The sequence below is a fragment of the Carassius carassius genome, chromosome 7 (genome assembly GCF_963082965.1).
Source record: "Carassius carassius chromosome 7, fCarCar2.1, whole genome shotgun sequence".
Lineage (NCBI taxonomy): Eukaryota > Metazoa > Chordata > Actinopteri > Cypriniformes > Cyprinidae > Carassius > Carassius carassius.
Window position 1 is genome coordinate 20,770,100 of NC_081761.1, and position 16,576 is coordinate 20,786,675.

At 35.2% G+C, this 16,576-nt stretch overlaps 1 protein-coding gene across 1 annotated transcript in view; it reads left to right on the forward strand.

Annotated features, from left to right (window-relative positions):
• The window catches only part of pcca (propionyl-CoA carboxylase subunit alpha), a 53,083-nt gene that overhangs the window by 5,567 nt on the left and 30,940 nt on the right, over positions 1–16,576 (forward strand). The window contains exons 5-7 of the mRNA XM_059554150.1: positions 3,358–3,471; positions 3,728–3,781; positions 14,020–14,151. Of these exons, the coding sequence (XP_059410133.1) occupies positions 3,358–3,471; positions 3,728–3,781; positions 14,020–14,151 (300 nt within the window). The remainder of the gene's footprint in view (positions 1–3,357; positions 3,472–3,727; positions 3,782–14,019; positions 14,152–16,576) is intronic.

The following is a 16,576-nucleotide window of genomic DNA, read 5'->3' on the forward strand; positions in this document are numbered from 1 at the left end:
TTCCCCAGGAATTACTTTCACCCCAGACCTGTTGCTTTCTGCATTTCCACCACGGTCTAAAGTACCGCGAAGATAAGGCTAATAGACTGGTGACGTAGGTCTGCATGTGTTTTTTCAATAAAAAGTACGCAAGTTTCGGATTTGCATCCTCTGTAGTTCGGACTTTGCGAGTTTGACTCGAGAGTGTGATCTCCCACGGACGGGACAACGCAAATCCAGTAATTCTGCAAACAGCAGCGTACTTGATAACATCGTTCAGCTCGCCTTGGCTACTGCGATTTTCCTCACTGTATATTTACAATAAGATGTTATATTATATCTAATACCACTGCCTCCTTTGTTTTCATTTAAACATGCCGTAGAAATGTAGTGAATGGGAATCGCGGCTAAAACATGCAATAAAACATACACAAACAAAACCAAATTAAACCCTGCGACTTGTGACGATATGTTGATGTGTAAAGACATGAAATATCAGTCTGTGCAAGAAACCAAACAGTGTTTATATAAATTTTAACCTCTGATTGACGCAGTGTCCGAACTGTTAGAACTCTCCTGATTGCTTTCTCAGCAGCAGGCGTGTGAGGCGTCTTCGTCTTCTTGCTTTATTGCGGATCGCAGACTTACAAGTGCATTACTGCCACCTATCTCTCAAGTGGACTATTGACACTGTCTACATTCTCAATTAGAAGTGTGAATGGACCATTTGACCAAAATAATATAAATACTGTTCAGTTTCTTGCACAGACAGATCGTTTTGTGTCTTTACTCATCAATGTGTCATCATGAGCTGCAGGGTTTAATTTGGTTTTGTTTGTGTATGTTTTTGTTTTTTATTGTATGTTTTAGCCGTGATTCCCATCCACTTACATTATATGACTGACCGACTGCAAAGGTTTCATTTAAAAATCTCAGTTTGTGTTCTACTGAAGAAACAAAGTCAGCTATATCTTGGATGTCCTGGGGGTAAGCACACAAACATCAAATTTTCATTTTTGGCTGAACTATCCCTTTAACAGAATTTCCAATTTCACGTGAACTATTAATTTTTCATTTTAACTTATTAAAATTGTTATGCTGTTAGTATCATTTAATTAAAATTCTTGCATTAAATGAGAAAAATGCAAACTAGAAACTGCTTAATTTCCTTTTGGCCCCACTTTTTGGTATATTATGTTTGATAATTCATTAAAAACCTCCAAATATCAAAGAAGAGATTACTATTACAACGGCTCGTATATGCTGTACATGAATACTATGAAGCATTTGAAATGAGTAAATAGATTGGCTGAAGCAGGTTAGTCATCTGGAGGCAGTCTAATATCTAAATTAGACCCCACTACATTTTTACAAGCATTGCAAGATAAACCAAGGCTTGTGCTCCTCTCTCCTTTATCTTTCCGTGGAGTGTAATCACTGTTGCCATGATTGATAGCTGTCAGTTTTCACCCCCTCCTATTCCATATGCATGAGAGTCTGATAGAGGCAGTGTTTTAAACTCAGCTCGTCCCCCTGCTGTGTTCTGTGCTGGATTGTGGGAATGGTGGGGGGAGGTTAGAGGTGGGGATCTTTTGCATTTGATTTGCAGCTTCCAAAGAGCATCTAAATGAAGATGCTTAAACTGAGCAGTGGGGGATAATCTGGACTCTGTATGGGGGAACAAATTGACATTAGAAGTCCATATACTGACCCAGGGATTGATGTGTTGAAATATTTCCTGAACACATTCCTAATGCAGAATCTTTCTTTCAACACGACTTTTTTCTAATATCCTTTTCTGAAACACTATGAAAGATAAATGAATTTAAGTAAGTTAACGTTTAAAAATTGTAACATTAAAGAGTTCCATTAAAAGCAAACATGACCCACAGGCTGTCTCGCGTCCTCTCTAGTTAACCAAGTCTGTGCTGACAGAAAAATACGTTTATTAGGCTCCTGAAACAAATGTCAGGGAGCCGTCAAGTTTTGCTCTGCATTAAAAGGCTCGGACAGAATACTCGTTAAACTCTGTGTCAGTGAAAACACATCTAGAGATTTGTCTGTGCGATTCAAAACCAAGTAGTGTTTATATTAATTTAAGAAATGGTTTTGGTAAACAAAAAGAATTTACAGTCCGTTAAAAACGTCCAGTTAAATAATCACTTCTTCAGTAAGATGATCCTTAAAGTTAGAGGTTGCTGTATTTGTCTGCTTCAGTCTTTTGGGCTCATTTGAGTTTCTTGCAGACTCCTCGACCACTGTTTGCATGCCCCTCGTTAAATGTGAGGGAAAACGACTTTGTGTATCCCTTTTTACACATGTGTGGAAAACATTAGCAGAGAAGCAGCAGTCGGCTAGCAAGTAAGTTTCAAGCCTCCCCTGTTGACGCAGTTGTCAATATTAATGCTTTCCCATTGTGAGGTCTGTCACTCCGTCAGATCAGTTGCTTCACACTGTGTGTGACGACATCTTGGCCACGCAGACAACTAACTGGCAGTTACAACAGTGAAAATAAGTGTTTAAAATGCAGAGTATTGGGTTCAGATCTGGGTACAATCATTACAACTCATGGAAAATCAGACTATGAAAAACAAAAACTAGAACACAAAATTAGTACACAATTTTATTTTGTCCCCCATAAACTGTTATTAGCAGTATCGTATGTTTAAAAGCATTTAAAATGCATTCGAAAAACATTTCAACATTTTAAATGCATCGGTGTAAAAGTACTTTTTTTGCTTGCTTTCCAGAAGGTCAAACCATAAAGCATGACACTAAGATCATGGGCTTGATTTCCAGAAAGACTTAATGTTAAATGATAAAAATGTGTGCCTTCTAGGCAGTGTAAGTTTCAGTGGTTAAAAGAATTTGCCAAATGCATTCATTTAATACCTTTAGAGGGTAGTTAAAGAAACTTGTTTAACAAAATGCATATAAACATTTCAGTTCTGTTTAACTGCCATTAATAATGAAATAAGTGGGTCAAATTAACTTTTAAACATCATAATATAATTATTATCTATTATATATATATATATATATATATATATATATATATATATATATATATATATATATATATATATAATAAATTTTTTTTTAATTATTATTTGTTTTTAGAAATTAAGCACATTGTCAAACTAATGTTGTTGTTTTTTTCCCTGTCTTTGCAGTTGCCATTTAATAATGAAAAAAGCAGGGCAAATTGACCCTCAAAGATCAGAATTTAAATAATTTTGTACACACATGCCACAACACATCAGTGTCGACAAGTTCCAGAAATTTAATGACTCCTAAATGAAAGTCAAAAAAGTAAATAAATCATAAGTAACTGTTGAAGGATTTCAACAGTTTTCCTGTGTGTTTTCGTTCCCTCAGGTTCACGTGAAGATGGCTGATGAGGCTGTGTGTGTTGGTCCTGCCCCTACAAGTAAAAGTTACCTGAACATGGATGCTATCATGAACGCCATCAAGCAGACTGGAGCTCAAGCTGTGAGTGTGTGTGTGTGTGTGTGTGTGTGTGCGCGTTTATGGTAAAACACAGTGGATTCAGCACAGTTGAAGCCTAATCCATGTTGGTGTAACAAGGTCATATATTATTAACATGGTGCCCTGGACATTGTTATTATTTATAAACTGAGTTGATGCAATGAAGCTGTTAAATGTCTCCTGCATAACATGAATTCTATGGATGCATGTAGGTTAAAAAAAAAATATATATATATATATATATCTTTCTCTCTTATAGGTTCATCCTGGCTATGGATTCCTGTCTGAAAATAAGGAGTTTGCCAAGAGACTGGTGAGTTTGCCTTTTCCCTGAAAGAGAAAGAAATATGGATAGTTAAAGAAAAGAGATATTTAAATGAGTTTGTGTTAGAGTTGGGGGCAGAGTATCCCCTTCACTTATTGTTCTACATTGGCCAGTGTCCCTCCCACACACACACACACACACACACACACACACACACACACACACACACACACACAGTGTTTGTAATTAACAGCTCGGACCCCCCAGTAGTAATTTAATTAAAGGTGTGAGTTCTAAGGTGAGAAGATTATTTGCAACCCAAATGAAGGCAGAAAGTCCAAAAGGGTCATTTGATAGAGACTCATTTCACATTCACATTCTTTGCTGTATTTCTTAGAATTTAACCAGTTCTGATTCAAGTCCATTTACATATTGAGTACACTTACATTACCATTCAATAGTTTGGGGTCTCAGCTTACCAAGGCTGCATTTATTTGTGAAATATTACTATAATTTAAAATAGCTGTTTTCTATTTGATTATATGGTAAAATGTTTTTAATTCCTGTGATGCTTAGCTGAGTTTTTGTCACTCCTATGATTCTTTAGAAATCATTTCAATATGCTGATTTGCTGCTCAACAAAAAATATCTTTTGATATCAATTTTAATAGCAGTATTTTGTTTGTAGAAAACCATGTTAAATTTGTCTATTTTATATTAATGCATGATTATTTGATGAGCAGAAAATTATACACTTTTGAGCAGTTTAATGCATGCTTTCAGAGTAAAGGTATTTCTTCCAAAAAAAAAAAAAAAAAAAAAAAATATCGTACTGATCCCAAAACGTTGAATGGTAGTGTAGGTGGTTGATATTCAATAATAACCAAAAATAGCTCACCCAAAATGACCTGATAATTGTTTTCCTATAGAATAACATTTCATGGGGACTAGAGTGTTCAGGCTTCATAAAGGACACACAATGCATCATGAAAGTTTTACACAAACTTGTAACAGCTTCATACCAGTACCAGTCCTATGGAATTCACACAATGGCTTTTTTGAGAAACAGACCAAATTGTTTATTGAGGCCATCCTTAAAAATATTTTGGTTTGCAGTAACAGTAATTAAAAAAAAAAAAGGTCGGTAGGTCGGTCTATATATATATATATTTTTTTTTTCAAGTTTCAATGTTAAAAAATAAAAATGGTGATGGTGATGACGTAGGTATGAATTTAAACAAATTAGCATATTGTGACGTCACTGACTGGGTATTCAACCCGTGCCTACGGGCGCATAATTGCAAACCTCATTTTGATGCAGGCTATATAGACCACAAACAAATTTAAATCTTTGTCAAAAACATGTTTATTGCATGAATTTCAGGTGAGAAGAAAAAAAATGAGGTACTGTTTTACTTGCATCCACCGCTAGGTGTCAGTGCAACCTACGAATGAGAGACCGTTTACTTTGCTTTCTTGGGTTGTCACTTTGAAAAAAATCCTGTTTGATTTGAGTGACAAGTGTTCATTGAATCAATTGTAAAATCGATTTTGCATGTCTAAATAAGTTTTATACGGCAAATAACACCAAATATAGGTAAATCCACAGACAACAGCCAGAACAAATGTAAAGACCAATATTTCTGATGATTTATTGGCATGAAGTTACGTGCACAATGACAAACATTTTCGAAAAACAATAAGCAGAGCGGACTGCCATAATGCAAAACATTTACTGCAGGCTTCAACATGGCTGTGTTTACGATTAGAAATGTCAACAACAAAAAATCGCATAGGCAATTCTAGGGCTGTCAAAAAAAAATCGAATTTCGAATTTAAAATAAAAATCCACATTCGAATGCAAAAACGTTGCATCCGAATTTTAGGTGTCCATTAAGGAAGCTGCCTTATGAGCCCCGGTACTTCACAGTCCATGTTCCATTCCATCTCGCCGCGCGCACAGCTGTCTACACAACTTCACCTCGTGTATGCTCACCATCCGCACGGTCTCAAAAAATGATGATGAAAAGGACATAATGCAGACAGTGTGCGGACGGCCGAAGTATACTTGATCTCTATCAGTGGCGCACGAGATGCGATGAAGATGTATGTGGCATTGCATTATAAGGTTATGTTAGCTTATCCAGTTGAAGCCACTACAAAAAAAAACATAAATGTAGAGAAGATCTTGTTTACATCAAAACTGAAACCAAGCCGGTCACACAGAACGCATATTTAGAGCATTTTCTAGAGGGACACTGTCGCACAAGAGAGCCGCATGTTTAGAAAGACATGTAAAATTAATGTATTTAATTTAATATTCTCAAAATATCTCGAGACTTTATGTTGGGATTTTGTTCCCCATCCCACTGCATCTCATGTTTTTAAATGAAAAAAAATTATTGTGTGACTGGTTTTCCGCCCTTTTTATTTATTTAACACTGCATGCATACATGACGCTGTTTTGTTTATAGTTCTTTAAGCAACTTAATAATTATTGGTTCATAAAAATTATTTTAAATATTATGTTGTTTTTTCACAGTAATATTTTGCTCGATGCGCTATCTTGAGGCCTCAGAAGAGAAGCAAAAAGCTTTTCTTCACCCTAACTGAAATTATGCATTTTAAATTCCAATACAATTCGAATTTTTATCATATTTAAGTAAAAAAAAATCGAATTTAGTTTTTCAGCTATTTTGACAGCCCTAGGCGATTCTAGCCCGAATCTGTATCTGTATGCATGAGACTGTCTGAATACCGGCAGAATTCACATTTCTGTTGTAAAAAGAGAAACATTGTGCAAAAGTATTATTTTCTGTTATGCGTGTGTCCGAAGCTGCAGTTGCTGTGTGACGCGCTCCAAAAAAAAATAAAAATAAAAACCTGGAACGCGGTCCGAGAGAAGGTCGTTAAAATAAATTTCCTATTTTCGTTCTCGAAACTTGTGTTGGTTGGTCCAATCATTTCGTGCAATAGATTTTCGAACATAAAGTGACAGTCGACACGGACACGCTTTTAGACTAGACGGGAGAAGGGATGGGAAAAGATCTGAACTTCGTGCGGAGTTAAAGCGGAGTCAAGCTGTTTTAATGAATGTTTTAGATGTATTATGGTGCCCGAACCCGTATGATTTTGAACAGTGACCGCGAACATTTTGTTTACTGCAGCTGCAACCATCATTACCAAGAGCGAACCGTTGACTCTGACAGTGAATGAGAGATGAAACGAATGCACAGGCCGCAGTGTGATATCCGTTAACCAATAGTGTAAACATAGATGACATCACGTTTTTTTTAATTAAGGAAGATAGCCTTCGTTTGTATGTAGGCCTAGGAAATTTATATATTTACAATACTTACTAAAATATAATTAATATTATTTTATTGCTTTTGTATTAGTTGTTTGAAGAGTAAAAAAAAAATTGGTCGGTCTTAACGCAAATTTACATTTGGCAAGTCGGTCGGACTAAAAGCAAAAAAAATAAAAATAATAGAGTCGGTCCTAAATTGACAAGGTCGGTCAGGTTACGGCAAACAAGAATATTTTTAAAGATGGCCTGATATTCTTCCCCTCTAGAGAAATGTTGAGTGCTAAGAGTCAAATCTGGTTTTGTCTGTTATTATTCAGACTGGTTTTGTGAACCAAATCAACCGATTCATAAAAAAAAATGCTTGTCTTTAAAAGTACAGTTCGTTTAAGAATTAGCCATTGCTAAGTCTCTCGTAAACCCTCATTGTATGTCTTCAGAAGACTTTCATAAAAAATGCTATGGACTACTCCTAGTTTTTTTTTTGTTTATGGTTAAAAAACATACAGAATATTATTAAAAAATGTTGTTTTCCATGGAAGAAGGTTTTTTTTAATTTAATTTTTTTAACGTCATTCCAATTAACAAATGTTAAATAGAATTTCATTTTTATTTTGGTGAAATATCCCTTTAACCCACGTGCCCCAAAATAATGAAGCCAAGTGCATGTGCCAACCTCCAGCTGTGCCTTAGTGTTGCCATGGCAACTAAACCCAGTAGCTACCATCTTTTTTTAACCCTTCAATCGATTCTGACTAAATAAGGGCATGCTTCGTGTCACTGCGGGCCTCAAACACACACCGAGAGTTCGCATGGGGCCGTCACTCGCTTGTTTTGATCTAGACATTTTAGCTTTTTTTAGGATTCCAGATTTCTTCTGCCAGATATCTTCTTTCTGCTTGGTTTGCTGCATTGTAGAACAGAGAAAAGATGAACAAACGGAATTTAAGAATAGAGATGAGGGAAGACATGACTTTTTCTCTGTTTCCTTGTTACTTTTGTCCACAATAGTCAATCATGGTTATTTATTGTCCAGTCTGCACATCTGTGCGTGTATTATGCGTTACGTGTCTTGCTCTCTCTAGTGTAGTACGACGTGAGACTCTCCTGGCAGAGTTTCCTGCAGCTGCGCTGATGTGCTCACTAGATCTGCTTTGATATAAATCAGATTCCGGCAGGAGGGAAACACACATGGGGCGTCGTCACAGCAACGGCGGGCTCACGTTGATAGGTTGCCTAGAAGTAGTTTTAGATAAAAATTTCAGCTAAAAATAAAAAATAAATGAGCTTTTTTGGTGCGGTTTCGAAGGCTTTCGATAGAACATCATACTGGTAATCAACAGAGCCTGTTAAAAATTCATCAGCATGTCAAAATAAGTGTTAAATATTAAGGAGTCAGGGACCTGAATCAGCTCAGCTGAACCCAGATTTGTTTCATGTCTCTTCAAGGTTGTCGTCTGCATTGATGTAAAGGACACCTTTTGATTTGACTGTTATCCTGCAGTGAACGAGTCACAAACCATTTGTTTTTAAATCTACATCGACTGAGGAAAATCTGCCTAGCAACTAATTAATAGAAGCCGTTTTTTTAAGAGGAAGTTTGCTGCATTTTGGTTTGTAACTCATTAGAATATGAGTAGACTGTGCATATACTCCAGGAAACACTTATTTCATGTGACCCCTTTAGTTTAGTTAGCTTTTGTGTTTTTATTTTTGTTTATGTTTTATGTCTATTCTGTTTTGTTTAGTGGCTTTTGATGTGTTTTTTGTTTGTTTGTGTTGTGGTGTGTTTTTTTTTTTTTTTAGTGTTTTGTTTGCTGTTTTTGCCATGTTGGGAGGATTTTTTTGTGTGTGGTTTTGTTTTTTGTTATTTAGTTTCAAACTTTTTGTTTTTGTTTTGGAGTTGTTGTTTTTTTCTATTTTGTTTAGTTTACTGTTTTTTTTTCCTTTTACAATTATTATTATTTTATTTTTATTTTTTTTAGATTTTTTTGGTGGTATTTTATTTGTTTTTTAAAATATTTTTTCTTTTTACATTTTGGCATATTGCAAGTTGTTGTTTTTTAATTTTGTTTAATGTGTTTTTGTGAAGTTTTGGAGCTATGCATCTGCTCCAGAAAATGCTTTCTAACTCATGTTTATTGATGAGATGTGTAATGTTATAGCAAAGTTGAAGTGTGGAATTTCTACATCACTAAGGGCACCAACCAATTCTTTGCCAAGCATTACATGGGTTTGGAATGGACTGCGACTTTGCAGAATGTATTATCTGTTTTTTTTCTTCAAAACAGTTGGTAAATTAGGCAGATTTGAGGTTAATACTTTGCACAGCCAAGAGAAAAAAGAAATTTGACTACATCCAAATATGCATATTTCCCTATAATAGACAAACAACAGTATATGAAAAGAGTATTATTCATGAAACATAAGGCCAAAAGCACCCAGTGAACTACTTATTTCCTGTAAGATGTTGAAGTGCAGATCCAGTGAATGGTTGTAAATGGCAGCTGATTCTGTAGTTCCCATGACAGTGGCACATGACGAATGTAGTATTGCCATAGTACATTCATACGACGTACTTGTATACTGTCGAATGCATTTTGTAGCAGTCAAGAAGTACTTATTCAAAAGAGGTAGGTCCTATCTACTCTGAGATTTCAGATGCTGCAAGTGAGATCCTTACTGAAAAAGTGAAAAAAGTGACGTGACCTACAGCCAAGTATGGTGACCCATACTCTGAATTCGTGCTCTGCTTTTAACCCATCCGAAGTGCACACACACAGAGCAGTGAACACACACACACTGTGAGCACACACCCGGAGCAGTGGGCAGCCATTTATGCTGCAGCGCCCGGGGAGCAGTTGGGGGTTCGGTGCCTTGCTCAAGGGCACCTAAGTCGTGGTATTGAAGGTGGAGAGAGAACTGTACATGCACTCCCCCCACCTACAATTCCTGCCGGCCCGAGACTCGAACTCACAACCTTTCGATTGGGAGTCCAACTCTCTAACCATTAGGCCATGACTTCCCCAACAATGCTTGATTGTTAACAGTGCCTGATAACAGTAGTCTAATGAACCTAAATGGTTTAGTGTTTTTAAGCATTGTTGCTATGGTACACTTTAGTTGCATTGCGTTGCGTTGGTTCTTAAGAGGCGTGTTGCTAAAAGTTGATGCTCTATCGTACTGGAAATATCCACCAAACCCTACCCTAAACCTACCTGATAGTGTTAACAAATACAAAACTTTCTAGTGTGGTATGCTGGTTTGAACTGTTTTGTGGAACTGTAGTTTCATGGGTATTTCTACCCAAGTCGAACTCCATACTTCGTGATCTATACCAAACAAACCTAACGAATATAAAAACCCATAATATGAAGCTGGATATGTGACACTGACGTTCAAAAGTATCAGTTTTCAAATGTTGCAGCATGTTAAAATTGTTTTGAATTCATAACATGATATTCCTCAAGTAACTGCAAAAATCAGGCTTTATTAATCGAAACTGTGGACCTGCAAGTCATACTTTGTGTGAAAAGGAATAAAAGTTGTCAGAATTATAATGCCTCTAGTGTTTATTTCAACTGGAAACTGCAGTGATTTGTGTGTATAGGTGTATTTAGAGGCATGTTTAACCAATGAGCCTATGCTGATGATGGCAGATGGTGGAGGTGTAAAACTTGTCTGAAAAAGTTGAATCATTTGTTGTGGTTCTGTTTGCTGTTAGTGGCACAGAAATTGCACACTTCACCTTTAAATATGATAAAAATGTGAAAAAGTAGCATTAATACATTTTTTAGCTAATAATAATAGTACTTTCATGTCTTTTTAAACATTTTTTTCCTCTTATTAATCCCCCTAAAATTTTACTTTGACCAAATCCCACTAAATGTCCCCTTGAATCAGTCCAGAAAAAGTGCAAAAATCATTCAGATTGTGTGTGGGCTTACAAACAAGACAGATGTGTCATAGTAATGCACTGCTTACAGAAAATAGTAAATGCAATGATTCACACACTTACAGAAACTGTACAAGCAACTAATTTAAACCATATGGCAGCCTTATGTTAAGTATTAAGCTATTATAGTTGTTGTTTTAATTGCTTTTAATCTTTTGCATACATTTTTTGTCTCACTTACCCTATGCTTTTGTTAAAAGTGTCTGCTTTATGAATAAATATAAATAGTTTGGTTCATAACACCTGTACATGCTCAATTACCTCTACCTTTCCATCCCCCAGTCACTCTTTTACATTACCCTATACACACACACACACACACACACACACACACACACACACACACGATGAGTGGGCCATCCACTGCCTTCTGTGTGTGTGTGGAAATGAAGATGTCATTACATTAGCAGTTGAATAGCAATACCCCCCACATGAATAAGAGGTGAATGAGTCCCCCATCCTGAATAGCTGCCCCTCTGCCCGACTGTTAGTACAGTTTTACGCAGCACAAACGATTGGCCAGAGCCCCTGGGCATGCGCAAGTTCAGCCTAGAGAGCTCTGTTAGGATTACCTCTACAGCCTCTTTAGCATGTTAAAAGAGAAGTGCTTTTCAATAGTGGAGAGGAGATTGAGTTTGAGTGGAGTGTGCGCGTGTGTGTGTGTGTTTTCATTCCTTTTCACTCTTTGGATGTTGTCTTGAACAAGATGTTTTCATTATCCTAGTGTTCTCCTGCACACACACAAGTTTTTGACACTTCTAGAAGCTCACACTCTTTTTACTGTTGTTGTAGAGGCTTGCCGGTTGTCTATCCCTTTGAATGTCCTCATGTGCGTTTGTGCATGTGGTACTTATAAAAATGAACAGGAGGAGGAGAGAGGTTGAATAGGCCCAAGCATTTTATTGGATTTAATTTTCCAGAACTCTGCAGAGACACTGACAGGGGTTTGAGGGAAGGCTCTCTAGCGTGACTGGGGCCACCATAATTTGTCAGTGTATTTAAATGATATTGTGTCCCATTTATGTATTTTATGTTTTCCATTTTATGTGAGCCCTTTAGTTTACTTAACTTTTGTGTTTTTAGTTTTGTATTTGAGTTCTTTTTGCGCTTTATTCTGTTTTGAATTTTGTTGATTTTGACGTGTTTTGCAGTGTTTTATTACAATATCTTTTATTTGTTTAGTGTTTTGTTTTCTGTGTTTGCTATGTTTAGAGGATTTTTTTTGTTTTAGTTTTTTTGTGTTATTTTGTTTGTTTTAGATTCTTTTGTTTTTATGCGTTTTTGTTTTGTTTATTGTTGTTTGGAATTTGGTTTTGTTTAAGTATTTTATGCTGTTTTTTTTGTGTTTTTGTTTTGTTTTTGTTCTGGAGTTCTTTGAGATTAAAAGGTTGTTGCTCATTTGCCACATTTGTATCAATCAATCAGATACGTTATTTTATGTTGTATTTTACATATCATATTTTAATCTTTAAATTTTTTTGGGCTTGCAGACTTCTGATTCAGTGAAAAATAAACTCCCCTGTGGTATTTGTCCACTTTATTAGTTTTAGTGATTTTTAAATAGCTTTAGTTGATTACAGACGCTGATTTTGTTGACACCTTAGTTTGTTTCTTTTCCCAAGCACTTGTCAAGAACAAACAGATCACTTTTTTGGCTTCATTTATATTTATCCTTTATCTCATGACACCATGGGTCCGGTTGGAGCTGAAAGAGTCATGGGGTCAAAGCCCTCTTTTAATTACAGAGCTCTGTGGGTTCTGCGCGCCCCAGGCATACTATCTGTAGTATATTAGCCAGGAAGCAATAGCCTCCCGATTCTCGAGACTAACAAAGAATAGAACAGATCTCCTTTTTCCCGTTCTTTTTTCTGGCTTCGTTATTTAGATGCATGTTTCTGCAGGCATTACCTGAAGCTACCTCTTTACCTCATTAAAGTTCATACCCCAGGGGTCTTTTTTTTGTGTGTAAAGGGATTTGATTCCCCTGGCAACAAAAGTATGGTCATTTACCTCTTTAAAGGAAGAGGGATTTAGATTTTCAAAATGCTGTGCATGACCAGTGCTTATAGTAAACGTTTTATATAGGTATGTTTAAAAAAAAAGTTTGAGTTTACATGTATCTGCAGACATAATATATGGAGATAATAATTTTATAAAGAAATTTACAGATTTACACACAAATGAGATGTGAGTATTTATTCATAAATCTTTCTGTTTACACTAATGTTCAAGTTTATTTCTATATGTATTTGATCAAACATGCAGTAAAAACCGTAATATTGTGAAATATTATTGCTATTTAAACTATATTATGTTTTCTGTGTGAATATATTGTAAAATGTAATTTATTCCAGTTATGCAAAGTTGACTTTTCTGAGTGTCTTGAGTGTGACATGATCCTTCAGAAATCATTCTGACATAATGACTTGCAGCTCAAGAAACATTTATTTTAATTATCAATGTTGAAAACAGTTCTGCTCCTTCATATTTTAGTGGATACGGAGATATACAGTCCAAAAGAACAGCATTTATTTGAAATGTAAATCATCTATTACATTATAAATGTCTTTATTCTCACATTTGATCAATATAATGCATCCTTACTGGATTAAAGTATTCATTTCTTTTAATAATAATAAAAACCCTTTCTGACATCAAACCTTTGAACTGTACTGTAAGTTCCTTAAGATCATAAGAAACATACATCAGTCGTGTGTCCAAACTTTTGACTGGTGCTGTGAACAAATGTGAAATCAGATCATGATTATACACAGCCGTTTATTATGACCAGAAGAGTACAGCTGCAGGTGTGTTGTGGTTTGATGTGGGAATAAAATCTGTGGCTGTGTATTATGATGTACAATCAGATTTTCTCGGAGTCATGCGAGTTGTGCAGCGTGAGGTGACATTTTCGGACATATTTCTGTCTTAATAGATTTTAATGCCTGTAGTCATGTGCATGTGCTCAGAATAAATAACTTCGATGACATAAAATATGCCTTATTATGAATTCCTTCTCTACAGGCGGCCGAGGGGGTGTCCTTCATTGGTCCTGACACGCATGCCATCCAGGCCATGGGGGATAAGATTGAGAGCAAACTCATCGCCAAAGCTGCTAACGTCAACACCATCCCAGGATTTGATGGGGTGGTCAAGGTCAGATCAACATTTGGGATGTTTTATTTATTTATTTTTTATTTTTGTCCTATGTATTTTCCTATTAATTACTTCTCACATACTTATGCTGTTTATCTTTAAAAGCATTTTCACAAACACTTTTTCTTTTGGCCAGCTTCATGATTGGTGCTTTATCAAAACTATTTTCTATTACTCTTCTAGCTGAGCTAAACAAACAGCATCTTGATAAAACGCAAATACAGTACATATTAGGGATTCACCGGTTGACTGGCCATAAATCGGAACCGACCGATTTTTACTTAAAATACACTATCGGCAATCGGCCGGTTTTTGGTCTTTTTTTCGGCCGATTTTTCCAGAAGTGCACCCGCGTGCACAGACTACATTGTAATCATTCGCCATGTCATTTGTGTGGAAGTATAAATCTGTGCGTAGGACACAGGCAGCCGTTCAGCACTGGAAGTGCAGAGCTACACGTCTGAGGCACAGATAGCAGGAAGTGAACAGCTGTTGGTGTACTGGCGCACAAATAAGAGTCCCTTTCCTGCTCACTGAAGCTGTGCGAGTGTACTGTACCTGTCCGCACCTGCACAAGCGGAGACCGTGAAGGGATGTTCAGCTCAACTTCTCACGTGTTGGATGAGAAACGAAACCGACTAAACTGTGACAAAACTGAAATGCAAGTAGAATTTGCATACACGTTTGAAAAGCCAGAAGTAAATGTTCAGTTCTGTATAGGATGATTGTTTTTATTTTACCTTAAAATTACATCGGCTTAATTTGATTTAAAAATCACATGCTGTAGCACACTGAAAAAGTTTCATTCAATTAAAAATTTTTAGGGTAATGATTCAAATCTATATTTTTTAATATAGTTGTTTATTTTTCATTTGCTCAAGTAAAAATATATAGATGTGAATCATTACCCATTTTTAATTGAATGAATGAAACTCTTTGCATCTTTGTTTTATTCGCACCAACATTATTTGATTTTAACATTTTGAAATAATGTATTTATATAGCATACTTTTATTTAGTCTCACTGGTAAAGACCTTTTTTAAATGTAAAAACTAAAATACTGAATGCTGATTAAGAAACATCTTGATGAATGTGTGTTGATTGTGTTTGGATTGTAGAACTATATAGTTACATCTTGTTTATGCATACTTTCCTTCTTGTTAGTTGCTTAAAAAAAAAAAAAAATCTGTATCAGAATCAGCCATGAAAAATCATGATCGTGCATCCCTAGTACATATGTGGTGCGGATAAAATATATATATATACACATGTGTATGTGTATATATGTGTATATAAAATGGGATTTTATTTCTGTGATGGAAAGCTGCATTTTCAGCAGCCATTACTCAAGTCTTCCGAAATCAACAAAAACTATTAAGAAACATGATAATTTAGTAACTTTTAAATGTGGATTGTCACAGAGAATTCTGAGAATATCAGTTTACAGTTTCTGACTGTAAATTGTATACTAGTACCAGTTAAACGTTTTTGACCAGTTAAAATTGTTAGTGTTTTTTTTTTATTTTTTAAGAATTATCTTCTGCTCACCAAGCCTAAAATGTTAACTATTTAAAATAACTGCTTTCTATTTGAATATATTTTTTAAATGTAATTTATTCCTGCGATTTAAAGCAGAATTTTTAGCATCGTTACTCCAGTCACATGATTCTTCAGAAATCATTCTAATATTCTGATTATTATTATTATTATCAATATTTAAAACCGTTAAATGGAACGATCCAAAGATCAGCATTTATCTCAAATAAAAAAGCTTTTGTAAAATTACACACTATACCATTCAAAAATGTGGAATCGGTTTAATTTTGGGGGGAAAGAAATTATTGAAATTAATTTTATTATAAAGACAAAATATTTCGGTTTCAGATAAATGCTGTTCTTCTGAACTTTCTATTCATCAAAGAAACCTGAAAAAAAAATACTCCTTTTTCAACAACAATATTAATAATACATTTTTGAGCAGCAAATCAGAATACTACAATGATTTCTGAAGTATCATGTGACTGCAGTAATGATGCTGAAATACAGCTCTGAAATCACAGGAGAAAATTACATTTTAACATATATTCAAATAGAAAGCAGTTAATTTAAATAGTAAAAATATTTAAAAATTTTACTATTTGCTGTACTTTGGCTCAAATATATTCAGGCTTGGTGAGCTTTTTTAAAAACATTAAACATCTTACAATTTTGACTGGTAGTGTTTAAGTTGATTTGTTCCTTTTTACTTCTAAAAACTGTACAATTAACAGAGTTTTACTGTAAAATTACTTTAAATGTAGTTTAAGAAAAATAGTTCTTTTACACATTTTCCCTGTACTGGAACTAACTTAGTGTTAATCTATAATGTTTTTTTTTTTAATCCTTATTTTTTATCAGTATATGTTACTGTTAAAATTATACTTA